Genomic DNA, 15,856 nt, shown 5'->3' with positions numbered 1-15,856 from the left:
TCACCTAGCCCTGCCATAACTCTCTTTCTGCTCAAGTAACGCTATACATATTTTGGTATCTCCACTGTGCCAACGCAGTTCCCGGACCTGACATCTCCCTTACCCCTTATATGACCCCTCATGTGTCTGATTTATGCCTACTCTAACCCCTGGATTAAATAGGGTTTAGCACCAATTCTTCCCAATTCATTATGGATGTCATCATTAAATGAATGTGTATGCCCTTTAGAGGGGTTGAGGCCACCATCTTATGCTCAGGGAAGCACAGTGCTTTGCACATACAGGAGGTGGTCAGTGACTATTTGGTGAACAATCAAAAGCACTCAGGAGTGACAGGTTTTGTGAAGGTGATTCTGGGGACTGTGGGACAGATAGGTTGGGCCAGAGAGGGGTGGCTTCTGCATACCTCTCCAGAGCCTCTTTCTTCTTTTGGGCCCTTATTTATTCCCTGTGACCTAGTTACAAGGAACACCTGCTGTTCCCTTCTTTGGCGTGTGTTCTCCCAGCCTCTGGGCCTTTGCACAAGCTGGTCCCAACCCCCCACCCCAAGCCCTCTCCAGCGACTCATTGCATAGTTGACTTCAACGTGTTCATTAGGATTCAACTTTCTTTTTTTTTTTTTAAATTTTTTTTAAATTTTTATTTATTTATGATAGTCACAGAGAGAGAGAGAGAGAGAGAGGCAGAGACACAGGCAGAGGGAGAAGCAGGCTCCATGCACCGGGAGTCTGATGTGGGACTCGATCCCGGGTCTCCAGGATCGCGCCCTGGGCCAAAGGCAGGCGCCAAACCGCTGCGCCACCCAGGGATCCCAGGATTCAACTTTCTAATCATCAAAACCAGGGGACTGGGGGAACCTGCACCCCCAGCAGGGGGCTGATGTGTCTTAGTCGTGGGTCTCTGCTGTGCAAAGGCTTTGGCAGAGGGGTTTAGTCAAGATCGGATGCAGGAACGCTGCACGGTGAAGAGCAAAGAGCCCAGGCGCTGGTTCCACCTCCAGGGAGGGCGCTCGGCAAATCACCTCTTCCGCCTCAGTTTTCCTTCTCCCTAAAGTGAGAAGGTGTGAATGAGGTCAGATTACGCCAGTGGCTCTCACGCTTCTTGCGGCCGTGGGTCCTAAAATCCTAGCAAAGCTATGCACTGCTGCCCCAACAAAATGCTCGTGCGTCCGCCCTAGGGGAGCTGCAAAGCGGCCGGGCCGGGGCCCCCAAGGTCAGGGAAAAGCGCGGAGCTGGGAAGGCCCCCGCCGTCCTCCTCCCCGGGGCCTCCGCGTCCCCCACCTCCGCCGGCGCAGCTCCGGAGGCTGCGGGCAGGATCCGGGGGTCAGCAGTGCGCCCGCCCACCCGTCCGCAGCCTCCGCCGGCCCCTCCAGGGTAAGGCGGGGCTCGGGGCGCGGGCGGGGAGGCCCACGGCCCGCAGGTTCCGGGTTCAAGGACCCCGGGGCTCGAGAGAAAGACGGGATCCCGCAGTTGCGCGTCGGCGCCCCTCCACGCCCGGGGAGCCGAGTCCGGATGGGGAAGGGCTCGCCCGAGGTCGCGCAGCGAGCGGGGGCCTGCGGGGCGCGCGGAGGGGGCGGCGGGGTGCCCGGCTCCCGCAGGGGGTGCCCGGCTCCCGCAGGGGCGCGCCCGCCGCCCGCCCAGCCCCTCCTCCTCGCGGCGGCCGCAGCCTGAGGTCATCTTGGCCCCGAGCTGGGGGCGCGCGGGGGCCGCAGGCGGGAGGCGGCCGGAGCTGCCGGGAGCGCCCTCCGGGGGCGCCGCGTGGGGTGGAGCCGCCCGGCCCTGCAACTCGAGCAGCTGCCCCGGGTTAAAAATACCCCCGGCCCTGCCCCGCGCCGCGCTCCCCGCCCCCGCGGCGCCCTTCCGTGCGGGCGGCGCCGGGGCCTGACCCCCTAGTGTGTCCTCCCGCGGAGGCCGCCGAGGGGCGGGGGGCGCCGCAGGGACAGTCGCGGAAGGTGCCGGCGAGATAAGGGAGAGCGGGGAGGCAGCGGAGCCCGAGCCCGAGCCCGAGGAGGAGGAGGAGGAGGAGGAGGGCGGGGGCAGGAGGGCGGAGGGGCCGCGGGGGAGGGCGGGGAGGAGCGCTCTTCCTGGTTGGGCCCGACCCCGAGCCGCCACCCGGGAAGGCAGCCGCGGCCACTGCAGCGGTCCCCCCAGCACTGCTGCCCCAGGTAAGGAGCTGGGGGCCGGGCCGTGATTCCGCCGACCCGGCCGCTGCCCCCGGGCCCCCTGAGCCTCGGGAAGCCGCGGCGCCCAGGCAGCCGCCCGGCCTGCGCTCCCCACGGTCTCCAGGGGCTGGGCTGGGCGAAGGCCGGAGCGGGAGGGGCTGAAGCCCGGCAGCCCCGGACCACCCAGCCGGCCCCGGGGGCCTGGGGAGGGGGCCCCGCCTGCCCGGGGTTCTCAGCCTCCGTGCCAGGGAACGGGGCCAGTGCCCAGGAGTCCGGGGAAGGGGTTACGGTGTTGTCGTCTCCGGGCTCTGCCCCGCCTGCCTGGCCGGCTGACCGCACGACTGCAGGCCCAGGACAATGGGAGTCTGCAAGGGAGAGGTGGTGGCCGGGGTACCTAGGGGCGGAGGAGCCCCTCTCCTGGTTTCTGGGGGCACAGGGAGGTGGCAGAGAGTCCTGAGTTCCCTGAGGGGAGCAATGAGGTGGGGGACACCCCAGGTTTGGAAAGGAAGGGCAGTCAGTGGCAAGTAGGAGCCCCAGTTCTAGTTTTGGGAAGGCCTGGGTTCTGAGCAGGCTGGTCTGTCCTGCAGGATGGCTGAGGAGATCATCACCCCAGTGTACTGCACTGGGGTGTCTGCACAAGTGCAGAAGCAGCGGGCCAAGGAGCTGGGCCTTGGCCGCCATGAGAACGCCATCAAGTACATGGGCCAGGACTTTGAGCAGCTGCGAGCACACTGCCTGCAGAGTGGGGCCCTCTTCCGTGATGAGGCCTTCCCCCCGGTACCCCAGAGCCTAGGCTACAAGGACCTGGGCCCTAACTCCTCCAAAACCTATGGCATCAAGTGGAAGCGTCCCACGGTGAGAGGGACCACCTTGGGTGGGACTCAGTTTACCCCTATCGTGGGTGAGGAGTGGGAACAGGACTCCAGGTCCCAGGTGTGGGGTGGGGTCTAGGGTGGCTGCGCTCCAGTTTCTAGGAGGGCTGGCCCAGAGACAGGACTCTGGTCTCTTGCAGGAGCTGCTCTCAAACCCCCAGTTCATTGTGGATGGAGCCACCCGCACAGACATCTGCCAGGGAGCACTGGGTAGGCCCTGGGAGGAGGGGGTGGTTCTGGGTGTTTTTTCCATAGTAGTTCCCCATGCCTGTTCCTTCCGGCTCTGCCCTAACCCCTCCCTCCTGCAAGCTCAGGCAGGCTCTGGCTATCAGTGTGGGGCTGGTTTGCCTAGATTCCTGGGTCTTTTCTCTAAGCCAAGGGACATGGCGCCCAGGGAATCCCAGGTTGTCTCCAGTACGGGCACTAGTGCATCACGGGGAGCAGAGCGGCAGAGCAGGCCTGATATGGGTCCCTCCCATCCCAGGGGACTGTTGGCTTCTGGCTGCCATTGCCTCCCTCACCCTCAATGACACGCTTCTGCATCGAGTGGTTCCACACGGCCAAAGCTTCCAGAATGGCTATGCTGGCATCTTCCATTTCCAGGTGAGGAGCCCAGGGCTTTGGGGAAAGAGGGGTATCAGGCCCTGGAGGAGGTGAGGACCAGTGACCCACAGCAATCTGCAGTTAGGGTGGCTTAAGTCCACACCCTGTGGGGATCAGACCTCCCTCTAGAAAGAATTTGACCTGTTGATGCCATCTCAGATCTGTCATGTGTGAAACGGCTGGGCAGGTATTTCAGCTGGCAGTTTTCCTGCGTGGTTGTGTGTATCAAGGAGAATGTGCTTGGAGGAATAGAAAGGTCTCTATTATTTCCCATGGGACAAATCCTTTTCCTCCATAGGGTCCCAGGTTTGCATATGAAAAATAGTGTTCTACTGGGGAAAACAGACCAGCACATGTGGCTATCTCTACCCATAGCACCAGTCTTCCCCATCCCCCACCCCCAACTCCTCCTACACTTTGGCAACCTCCAGCCTCCAACTTCCTGCAGAAAGGACAAGATTAAGTCTATTTAAACCAACTATTCCTTTTTTGCACACAGGGCCCGTTTCTTAAGTCACACTAAGGAATTCTCAGTGAGCTGATGGTGGGAGACACACCCCAGCAACCCTGGATGAGACCCTCTGGTGGCCCCAGCCCTGCCCTGGGGGACTCCTGGGTGCTCTCTCTTTCCCCTTATTTGGGGAGTTCCTTTCCCTATTCCATCCTGCCTTGGGGCCAAGCAGAACAGACCGGTGGTGCCAAGTGCTGCACCTGCTAGCACTGGTTTGGAAGGATGTGGTCTCACTGCCTCCCCACCCCCTTCCCTTACTCCTCTAATCTGCTCCACCCTGGCCTCTTCATTGGCCCGCTTCACACTCCCCCCACCTCCAACCCTCACTACTTAGGTCCCCCTCCTCCCCTTGCCCCATTGTTCTGCGCTCCTCCCAACTCTGTTAGTGCTTGGTCACTTCTGGCCCCAGGCTTCTGACTCCTCTGGCCCTGGGAAACTTACCTCTCCTGCCATCTCAGAGGCAAACCTGTGAATGCAGGAACCGCACCCATCTTATGGTCTAGATGCCACATTTTTGACCCATACCTAATTTATATCTATACCCGCCCCCACTATACATATCCTGACTTTTGACCTACACTTAATTTACATATGCCCCCCCCCATACACCTCAAATGAGGGAGGGGAGAGGTAGGGGGCTTGTTCCCGAGAGCCAAGCCCCTAGGGCTTTCCGGCCTCTCTGTGCCTGAAGAGGCAACCTGGTCTGTTTTGAAAACATCAGTAGCACTGCCCTAAAAGCTTTACCTTTGTGGTCATGGTTAGTTTTCCCTTGAGGAAGGCTTCCCTTTTATGGACAGGGAAACTGAGTCTCCAACAGGCAACCTCATTCAGGATCCTGGATCCCAGGTACATGATCAGACATCTAGCAAGTTGGCAGAGTTGAGGCTTGAGCTCTGGCCAGGGCAATCCCAAAGCAGGCACTCACTGTGCTCCCCTCCCCTCTAGCTGTGGCAGTTTGGGGAATGGGTGGATGTGGTCGTGGATGACCTGCTGCCCATCAAGGACGGGAAGCTGGTGTTTGTGCACTCCGCCCAAGGCAACGAGTTCTGGAGTGCCCTGCTTGAGAAGGCCTATGCCAAGTGAGTAGGAGCCAGGGGCCAGCTCCACGCAACCCTGGGGTCTGGGGTCCTGCTTGATGCGGGAGTGCTGACCTGGGGCTGGGCTCCCCGCAGGGTGAATGGCAGCTACGAGGCCCTCTCTGGGGGCAGCACCTCAGAGGGCTTTGAGGACTTCACAGGTGGGGTGACAGAATGGTATGAGCTGCGCAAGGCACCCAGCGACCTCTACCAAATCATCCTCAAGGCCCTGGAGCGAGGTTCTCTCCTGGGCTGCTCCATTGACGTGAGTGCACCCAGCCGGGACCTGTGACCTGTCTCCCCTTCCAGCTGTTCCCTCTTCATCCCAGCCCCGCCTCATCCTTGCCCCAGCTTGGCTCCAGACCCCGCCTCTCACCTTGCTCTGTCTCTGGATTCCCCTCCAGCCTCATCCATCACTTCAGTCCTATCTGCCTCCTTTATGGCTGGGGTCATTCCTGCCCCATCAACCTCAGAGCTCAGCTTGTTTCCCCACTCTTCTGTTGCCCGGCTCACCAGCAAATGTCAGTGGGGTGCACAGGCCCCTCCACCAGTAATAGTGGTGGTGGAGTGACCCCCCTTTCTAGGGCCAGCATATGTTGGGGTGTTAGGCGAAGTCAGCTCCCCTGCCTGCCACTCCCAATAGCTATTGTGCATGGGGAGTGTCTGGGATCCATGAGTGCTTGGGTCTCCCTTCTGGACTGGGGATGGGGATGCCCCTGGTCTCTGGGACCTGGCCCCCAATCCCTGCACGCATATCCCTGCAGATCTCCAGCGTTCTAGACATGGAGGCCATCACTTTCAAGAAGCTGGTGAAGGGCCATGCCTACTCTGTGACAGGGGCCAAGCAGGTACCACTCCACACGGGCTGTCCCTTTAGGGTGGCTTCTGCCTTCTGGGTGGCCTTTGCCTGTCTGGCCTAGGACCACAGCTGTGGGAGGGGCTGGCTCTTTGACCTCCTGCGGCATCTTCTTTGTCTCTTGAGATATTTATCTTATTCAGCTCTGATTTTCTGTAGTCTGTTTGTCTAGCCTCCCTCGGGGTAAATTCCTGGGTAAATTCATCGAGAAGGGGCTGTATCTCCCTGGGTGCAGCCCTGGGTGCAGTGCTGGGTGCGGAGCAGGGCTCCTGAGTGGAACACAGCAGGAAGCCATGTTGAAAGTGTGTGCTGGAAGCAGGCGCTGATGGGAGTTCTGGGAACAGGTGAACTACCAGGGCCAGATGGTGAGCCTGATCCGGATGCGGAATCCTTGGGGCGAGGTGGAGTGGACGGGAGCCTGGAGTGACGGGTGAGGGGCAGTGGACACTGGCTGGGGAGGCTATGGGAGGCTGGTCAGGGCCACGGCATTTCTGCTGGGACTGTGCTCAGGATTGAGCAGGGGGTGCCCATCCCTATGTTACCAGGTCTGGGGGACTGTCCTGACAAAGCTCAGGCCAAGCAGGCCACGGGGCCCAGCCTGTGAGCATCCTCAGAGCTGGCCCTCATTTGACAGCCCCTGGAACTGGGATCTTGGGCTTGACCGTGCAGAGCCCTTCTGACTTGGGCTAAGGGGGGCCAGGCCCGAGGACAGAGGCCCGCAGGGCAGTTTCCATCAGCCCCTGGCAGCGCCCTTCTCCCCCAGCTCCTCAGAGTGGAACAACGTGGACCCTTACGAAAGGGAGCAGCTCCGGGTCAAGATGGAGGATGGAGAGTTCTGGTGAGCGGCCCCCTCCTCAGTCCAGCCCCTCTCAGGGCTTGTGCCCCAGCCCCTGATCCCCACGGACCCCGCATGTGCCCTGGCCGGGGGCTGTGGCTCACCTCTGTACTGGGACCCCAGGATGTCCTTCCGAGACTTCATGCGTGAGTTCACCCGGTTGGAGATCTGCAACCTGACACCCGATGCGCTCAAGAGCCGGTCCATCCGTAAATGGAACACCACACTCTACGAGGGCACCTGGCGGCGGGGGAGCACCGCGGGGGGCTGCCGGAACTACCCAGGTGACCTGAGCTCCCAGCCCTGCTGCCTCCTGGCTCGAGGGCCTTGCCCCTGCCCCTCTGGGTCTCTTCCCTGAGCCTCAGTTTCTTCATTTATAAGACAGCACGGTTGTACTGATCTCTGGGATATGCTTTGAGGAGTAAAAGGTTGATTAGCCTTATAAATTCTGAAGAGCCATGGTTGGTTCACCATCCTGGGGCTGGAGCACAGGGAGCTAACAATGGGAGGAGACTCTGTGGCCAGCCAGCCACCTCTCTGTCACTCCTCCTCATTCTGGGACCTTCCCTCCTGGCCCACAATCTTTCTCTCTGGGCCTCCGTCACCTCTCGGGGGAACCTCTGAATCCATGTAGGTGACTTGGTCCACAGCCTGGCCTCTCGATTCCTTCCCATCCTTACCTGCAGCGCCTTTTTCTTCTGCGTTAGTTCAGCCACCCACATGATGGTGCACAGGAGCCGGACCAAACATTGCAGCCCGACCTCTGCCTTGACCCTTTGGGCTTCCTCATCCTGTACCCTCAGCCCTGTCTCATCGTCTGGTCTGTTAAACCCACTATTGATATGTCCTTCATCTCCCATCCTGTCTTCTCTTCCCACCAGTTAGAATCATCATTGTAGCCTTGTCCCTGCAGACACTCTGGCTCCAGGCTCCCTGGCACCAGCACAATTGGAACTAAACCCTCTCCATCAGCTCCAGGACCACTGAGTGGGGCTAGAGGGAAAATCACACAACCTGGGCCGTGTTGCCCCTGTATATTCACAGTTGCACACCTTAGGTGACCACTTGCATGGTCCCCAGCAATTCCACTGCCAGTTAGTAACGTTCCCACTTCCTCAAATTTGCCTCCATGGTTACTCCCATCGGTGGACCCGGACTGGCACTTCATCAAAAGATCGCTTCCTTCATGCAGGGTACCCCTCGTATTCGCCCTGCTTGTCTTGGTCTGTGCCTATCATTACTGCTTTCCCGACTGTAACAACAACAGAATTGTCTGAGCTCATGGGCACCACCCCCACCACTGCTATGGCTCCCGTTCTCCCATGTGTCTGAAAGCCTTTGGCTCCTTCATCCATCACCTCTGGCTCCCGTGTCATTATGGAGAATCCCTTGTCTTAGAGCAACTCTCTATTGACCCCACATCCCCATCCACTGCTCTGCTCCCCTTCAAAGCAAAATATTTCTGATTGCCATGCTCCCTGTTTCCTTTTCCACTTCCAGTTCAGTTTTTTTTTTTTTTTTTAAGATTGTATCTATTTGTTTGACAGAGAGAGCACAAGCAGAGGGAGTGGCAGAGGGAGAGGGAAACACAGGCTCCCTTGCTAAGCAGGGAGCCCGATGTGGGGTATCAATCCCAGAACCCTGAGATCATGACCTGAGTCGAAAACAGATGCTTAACTGCCTGAGCCACCTGGGCACCCCTGGTGCTACTTTTTTAAAGGCCACCCACATCTTTGTTTTTATCAAACCCACTTCTGCTCTGAACTCACATCCTGCATCCTCCATGTTCCAACATGGCTCAGAGGCCTGTTCTGAAGCATTCTTTCCCTTCTCGGGGATCCAATTTCAGTTTGTCCTCAAATAGATGATAACTGTTCCCCGTATCATTTATTGAGAAATCTGCCCTTTCCTTAGTGCCCTGCAGTGACAGCTCCATCCTCTAGATCCCATTTCTGTGTGGGTCTCTTTCTGGGCTCACCGTCTCATCTCTTGGTCTCTCCTTCTGCTGACAGCACATTGATTCCATTGCTATAGATTTATAAGAGGTCCTGCTTTGGGGCAGGGTATGTGCCTTCAAGAGTCTGAACTATTCTCGCCTTTTGTTTTCCTGTATGAATTTTAGAATCGGCTACTAAGTCTTACAAAGAGTTATTTGGAGACTTTAATTTGGAATTGAATTGAGTCTATAGATCATTTTGGGGAGAACTCACATCTTTACAGTTGTGAGTCTTCTAAGATTGTGGTGTAATCTCTTTATTTTGGTTTTCTTAGTGTTGTTCAATAAAATTCTATAATTTTCATCTAAAGGACTTAAACATCTTTGAGATTAATCACTAGATGCTATATCATCTTGTTACTATTATAAATCATCTCTTAAAATTATATCTTCCAAATAATAGTTGCTGATACAGTAACATGCATTTGACCTTTTAAATTTATTTTGTAACCAGCAAAAAAAAAAAAAAAAAATTTTTTTTTTTGAGAGAGAGAAAGAGAGTGTGGGGTGAGAGAGTGGAATTGAGGGGGACGGGGCAGAGGGAGAGCAAGAATCTTTTTTTTTTTTCCATTGGGAGAGCAAGAATCTTTAGCAGACTCCATGCCCAGCTTGGAGCCAGACATAGGGCTAGATCTCATGACCTTGAGATCATGCCCTGAGCTGATACTTGACCGACTGAAGCACCCAGCTGCCCCTCTAGCAAACTTTTTAAATTATAACGAATTTTACGGAGTTATCTATAGATTCTTCTTGGTTTTCTTTTTTTTTTTTTTTTTTTCTTTTTTCTTCTTGGTTTTCTAATTGCAAATAATGATAAATTTGTTTTTTTTCCAATTTTGTAACTTTTGTTACATTTTCTTATTTATTTGGTGGCCAGGACTGTAGAGTGGTGCATGGGAGTAGCTATGTCCTGGTGATATCCCCATCTTTTTTTGTTGTTGTTAAGATTTCTTAAGTAATCTCTACACTCAATATGGGGCTCCAACTCATGACTCTCAGATCAAGAGTTACACACTCCACTGACTGAGCCAGCCAGACACCCCCTTCACCCCATCTTAAAGGACAAGTTTTTACTGTATGTTTACTGTACGTTTCAACACTAAAATCTTTTCTGTTCTAGTGTTCTAGTCTTTTATCGGGTTAATGAAGTCTAATGTTATTAAATACTTTTAGTTGTATTTATTCTTATATTAGCTTTTTATCTTTTCAGTGGTAAATTACATGAATCACTTTTCTAGTATTAAATCAACCGTACTTGCCTGAGGAAAAAAAAACAAACAAACACAATCAGGACATACTTTTTTAAATAGTAGTTTTACATTCAAGTTCATGAGTGAGAGTTGCCTGTCATTTTCATTTCTCATACTGACCTTGTCTAGTGTTGGTACTGGTGCTATATTTGGCTCAAGAAGGTGAATTGGGAAGTGTTCTTTTTCTGTTTCCTAGAAGAGTTGCATAGGATGACAATGATTTGTTGCTTAAATGTTTGATAGACTTGAGCTGTAAAGCAGTTGGCCCTCCTTTGTTCTTGATGTGAAGATTAACTTTTCTAAATTGAGTATCTTTAATGGTTATAGGACTATTCAGGTTGTCTATTTCTTCTTGAGCCTATTTCAACCAGTTGTATTTTCTAGAAGTTTTTCCTCTGCCTCTGTTTTCAAAATTATAAACATAAAGATACTTTTAATGTATTCTGATATGTAATCTTTAACTACGTATTCTCTTTTTTTCATAGTATTTATTTGCATTCCCTTTCATCTTTATCAATCCTGTGAGAGGTTTGTTTTGTTGTTGTTGTTGTTGTTTTAAGATTTTATTTATTTGTTAGAGACAGAGAACAATCAGGGAGAGGGGCAGGCAGAGGGAGAGGGAGAAGCAGACTCCCTGCTGAGTCGGGTGCCCACCTTGGGGCTCAGTCCTAGTACCCTGGGATCATGACCTAAGCCAAAAGCAGACACTTAATGAACTGAGCCTCCCAGGCGCCCTTGAGAGGTTTGTGGATAGTATGCTTTACAAGGAAATGGCTTTTGACCATTGATCTTTGTACAGTATTATTTTCATATCATTAGTCCCTGGGCTGTTTTTTTCTTTGTAAACACCCAAAGTTTTTCCCTCCAAGTGCATCTTTGAGTGATGCAATTTTGATGGATAATGTTTTGAAGACTTGTGATATAATTCACGTGCTGTAAAACTCAGACTTTTAATGTGTCCAGTTAGTGGTTTTTAGTATCCACGCAATGTTGGACAATCACCACCACTATCTAATGCCAGAAGCTTTTCACTACTTCCCAAAAAAACCTCATATCCATAAGGGGTCACTCCCTTTCCCTCTCTCTCTCCCTAAGCCCCTGGCAACCACTAATCTACATTTTTGTCTCTAGATTTCCTTCTGGACATTTCATAAATGGATCATATAATATGTGGCTTTTTGTGTGTGGCTTCTTTGCCTTATTGTGACGTTTTCAGAGTCTATCTAAGTTGTAACATGTATCAGTACTTGATTTCATTTTTATGGATGAATAATACTCCATAGCCTGGGTAATACCACAGTTTGCTTATTCATTCATCAGTTGGTGGGACATGTAGATTGTTTCTACTTTTTGGCTATTATGAGTCATACTGCTTTAGCATTCATATTCGTGTCTTTGTGTGAGCAAATGTTCTCTTGGGTCTCTCAGTAGGAGTGAAATTGTTGGGTTCTGTGGTAACTCCATGCTTAATTCTGAGGAATTGGCACCTGTTTTCTGAAGTGACAGCATCATGGTACATTCCCACCAGAAATTGGAACTGAGTTCCAGTTTCTCCACATCCTTGTCAACACTTCTTGCCCATGTTTTTTTATTATACCTGTCCTGGTGGGTATAAAATGACATCTGGTTGACAGTTTACATTTCCCTAATGACAAACGATATCGATAAAAGTGTTCATGTATTCAGGCCACTAATCTATATTTTTCAGAGCTTCTATTCAAATAGTTTGCCCATTTTTATTTTATTTTATTTATTTTATAAAAGATTTTATTTATTCGCGAGAGGCAGAGACGGAGGCAGAGGGAGAAGCAGGCTCCCTGCAGGGAGCCTGATGTGGGACTCCATTCCAGGACCCCGGGATCACGACCTGAGCCAATGGCAGACACTCAACCACTGAGCCACCCAGGTGCCCCACTTTGCACATTTTTAGATTGTGTTATCTTTTTATTGTTGGGTCGTAAGTGTTGTTCTTTTTTTTTTTTTTTTTAATAATTTATTTTTTTTTAAAGTTTATTTATGATAGTCACACAGAGAGAGAGAGAGAGGCGGAGACATAGGCAGAGGGAGAAGCAGGCTCCATGCACCAGGAGCCCCATGTGGGATTCGATCCCGGGTCTCCAGGATCGTGCCCTGAGCCAAAGGCAGGCGCTAAACCGCTGCGCCACCCAGCGATCCCCGTAAGTGTTGTTCTTTATACATTCTGGATATGACTTTATGAGATTGATGATTTGCATATAATTTTTCCCATTCTGTGCATTGTCTTCATTTTCTCGATAGTGTCCTTTGAAGGACAGAAGTTGGGGGATCCCTGGGTGGCTCAGCGGTTTAGCGCCTGTATTAGGCCCAGGGCGCGATCCTGGAGTCCCGGGATCGAGTCCCACGTAGGGCTCCCTGCATGGAGCCTGCTTCTCCCTCCTCCTGTGTCTCTGCCTCTCTCTCTCTCTCTATGTCTCTCATAAATAAATAAATAAATAAATAAATAAATAAATAAATAAATAAATAAATCTATCTTTAAAAAAAAAAAAAAAAAGGACAGAAGTTTTTAATTGTGATGGTGCCCAGTTTTTCATTTTTTCTTCTGTTTCTCATGCTTTTGGTGTCATATCTAAGAATCTACTATCAAATCTAAGACCATGAAGATTATCCTTGTGTTTTCCTCTGAGAGTGTTATAGTGTTAGCTCTTATTTGGGTTGTTGTTCCATTTTGAGTTAATTTTCGTAGAGGCATACCTCAGAGACAGATATTCTGGGCTCATTTCCAGACCACCACAGTAAAGCAAATACTGCAATAAAGCAAGTCAAATGAATCTTTTGGTTTTCCGGTGCCAATAAAGTTATGTTTACACTGTATTTTACTAAGTGTGCAATAGCATTACATCCTTTCCATACCTTAATTTAAAAATATTTTATTGCTAACAATACTGACATCAGCTTTTAGCAAGTTGTAATCTTTTTACTGGTGGAGTGTCTTGCCTCGATCCTGATGCCTGCTGACTCATCAGGGTCGTTGGTGCTGAAGGCTAGAGTGGCCATGGTTATTTCTGAAAATAAGATAACAAGGGTGCCACATTGATTGGCTGTTCTTTCCACGAACCTCTTTCTCTGTAGCATGCGATGCTGTTTGATAACATTTCACCCACTGTAGAGCTTGTATGGAAATTGGAATTAATCCTCCCAAATCCTGCCACTGTTTTATCAATTAAGTTTATGTAACATTTTAAATCCTCTGTTGTCATTTCAATAGTCTTCATAGCATCTTCACCAGGAGTAGATTCCATCTCAAGAAACCTCTTTCTTTGCTCATCCATAAGAAGCAGCTTCTCATCCACTGAGATTTTATCATGAGATTGCAGTCATTCAGTCTCATCTGTAGGCTTTACTTCAAATTCCAGTTTTCTTGCTGTTTCCACCATATCTGTGGCAACTTCCTATAGTGAAGTCTTGAACCCCTCAAAGTCATCCATGAAGGTTGCAGTCAGCTTCTTCCAAACTCCTGTTAATGTTGATATTATGGCCTCTTCCCCTAAACCACAAGTGTTCTTAATGACATCAAGAGTGGTGAATCCTTTTTAGAACGTTTTCTTTTTCTTTTATTAAAAGATTTCATTTGTTTATTTGAGAGAGAGCATGAGCAGGGGGAGGGGCAGAGGGAGAGGGAGAAGCAGACTCCCTGCTGAGCAGGGAGCCTAACATGGGGCTCCATCTCAGGACCCTGGGATCATGACCTGAACCAAAGGCAGATGCTTAACTGACTGAGTCACCTAGGTGCCCCCTAGAAGATTTTCTTTTTTCTATTTTTTTTTTTTTTAAGATTTTATTTATTTATTCATAGAGACAGAGAGAGAGAGAGGCAGAGACACAGGCAGAGGGAGAAGCAGGCTCCATACAGGAAGCCCGATGTGGGACTCGATCCCAGGTCTCCAGGATCACGCCCTGGGCTGCAGGCGGCGCTAAACCACTGCGCCACTGGGGCTGCCCCCCTAGAAGGTTTTCAATTAACTTTGCCAAGATCCATCTGAAGAACCACTATTTTCCTTACAATATGTATTTTTTTTTTTTTTTTATGATAGTCACAGAGAGAGAGAGAGAGAGAGGCAGAGATACAGGCAGAGGGAGAAGCAGGCTCCATGCACCGGGAGCCCGATGTGGGATTCGATCCTGGGTCTCCAGGATCGCGCCCTGGGCCAAAGGCAGGCGCTAAACCGCTGCGCCACCCAGGGATCCCACAATATGTATTTCTTAAGTAATGAGGCATAAAAGTTGAAATTACTCCTTGATCTAGAGGCTACAGAATGGGTGCTATGTTAGCAGGCTTCAAACAACATTAATTAGGATACCTGGGTGGTTCAGTAGTTGAGCGTCTGCCTTTGGCTCAGGTCGTGATCCAGGGGTCCTGGGATCAAGTCCCACATTCAGCTCCCCACAGGGAGCCTACTTCTCCCTCTGCCTATATCTCTGCTTCTCTATGTCTCTCATGAATGAATAAATAAAATCTTAAAAAAAAAGAAAAGAAAATATTAATCTTATTATATGTCTCCATCAGAGTTCTTGGGTGATCGGGTGCCTTGTCAGTGAGCAGTCATATTTTGAAAGGAATCTTCTGAGCAGTAGGTCTTTATAGTTGTCTTAAAATGTTCAGTAACTAGGGCAGCCCTGGTGGCGCAGCAGTTTAGCGCTGCCTGCAGCCTGGGGTGTGATCCTGGAGACCCAGGATTGAGTCCCATGTCAGGCTCCCTGCATGGAGCCTGCTTCTACCTTTGCCTGTGTCTCTGCTTCTCTCTCTGAATAAATAAATAAAATTTATTTTAAAAAATGTTCAGTAACTATGTTATAAACAGATGTGCTGTCACACAGGCTTTGTTGTTTTATTTAAAGAGCACAGGCTGGGGTGCCTGGTTGGTTAAATCAGAGGAATGTGTGACTCTTGATCTTGGGGTTGTGAGTTTGAGCCCCCGGTTGGGTGTAGAGATTACATATAAATTTTTAAAAATTCACAGAGCACAGGCAGAGTAGATTTGACATAATTCTAAAGAACCCTAGCATTTTTGGACTGATAAATGAGCATTGCCTTCAACTTAAAGTTACCAGCTGCATTAGCCCCTAACAAGAGACTCAGGCTGTCCTTTGAAGCCATGGGACCAGGCATTGACTTCTCCTTTCTAGCTATGAAAGTCCTAGATAGCATCTTCTTCCAATATAAGACCGTTTTGTCTACATTGAAAATCTGTTGTTTAGTGTATTAACTGCATTAATTATCTCAGCTAGATCTTCTGGGAACTGCTACAGCTTCTCCACCAGCACTTGCTGATTCACCTGGCACTTTCATGTTACAGAGTTGGCTCCTTTCCTTAAACTTCATGCTACCAACCTCTGCTACCTTCAAACTTTTCTTCTGCAGTTTCTGCACCTCACTCAGCCTTCATAGAATTGGACAGAATTAGGACCTTGCTGTGGCTTAGGCCTTTGCTTAGGAAATGTTGGGGCTAGTTTGATCTTCTGTCCAGACCATTAACACAACTTCTTCTTCTTCTTCTTCTTTTTTTTTTTTTAAGATTTTATTTATTTATTCATGAGAGACGCAGAAAAAGATGCAGGCTCCATGCAGGGTGCCCGATGTGGGACTTGATCTCGGGACTCCAGGATCATGCCCTGGGTTGGAGGCAGGCGCTCAACCGCTGAGCCACCCAGGCTTCCCA

General features: G+C 50.8%; 1 protein-coding gene across 1 annotated transcript in view; it reads left to right on the top strand.

Annotated features, from left to right (window-relative positions):
- Window positions 1-1,840: 1,840 nt before the first annotated feature.
- The window catches only part of CAPN1 (calpain 1), a 28,020-nt gene continuing 14,004 nt past the window's right edge, over window positions 1,841-15,856 (top strand). Inside the window, exons 1-10 of the mRNA XM_025445734.3 lie at window positions 1,841-2,164; window positions 2,749-3,016; window positions 3,174-3,243; window positions 3,518-3,636; window positions 5,093-5,226; window positions 5,320-5,488; window positions 5,988-6,071; window positions 6,424-6,509; window positions 6,843-6,917; window positions 7,038-7,198. Coding sequence (XP_025301519.1) covers window positions 2,750-3,016; window positions 3,174-3,243; window positions 3,518-3,636; window positions 5,093-5,226; window positions 5,320-5,488; window positions 5,988-6,071; window positions 6,424-6,509; window positions 6,843-6,917; window positions 7,038-7,198 — 1,165 coding nt within the window. The 5' untranslated portion in view covers window positions 1,841-2,164; window position 2,749. The remainder of the gene's footprint in view (window positions 2,165-2,748; window positions 3,017-3,173; window positions 3,244-3,517; window positions 3,637-5,092; window positions 5,227-5,319; window positions 5,489-5,987; window positions 6,072-6,423; window positions 6,510-6,842; window positions 6,918-7,037; window positions 7,199-15,856) is intronic.

The sequence above is a fragment of the Canis lupus genome, chromosome 18, assembly GCF_003254725.2.
Source record: "Canis lupus dingo isolate Sandy chromosome 18, ASM325472v2, whole genome shotgun sequence".
In the NCBI taxonomy this organism is placed as follows: domain Eukaryota; kingdom Metazoa; phylum Chordata; class Mammalia; order Carnivora; family Canidae; genus Canis; species Canis lupus.
This window is presented reverse-complemented; position numbering and strand designations above follow the sequence as displayed.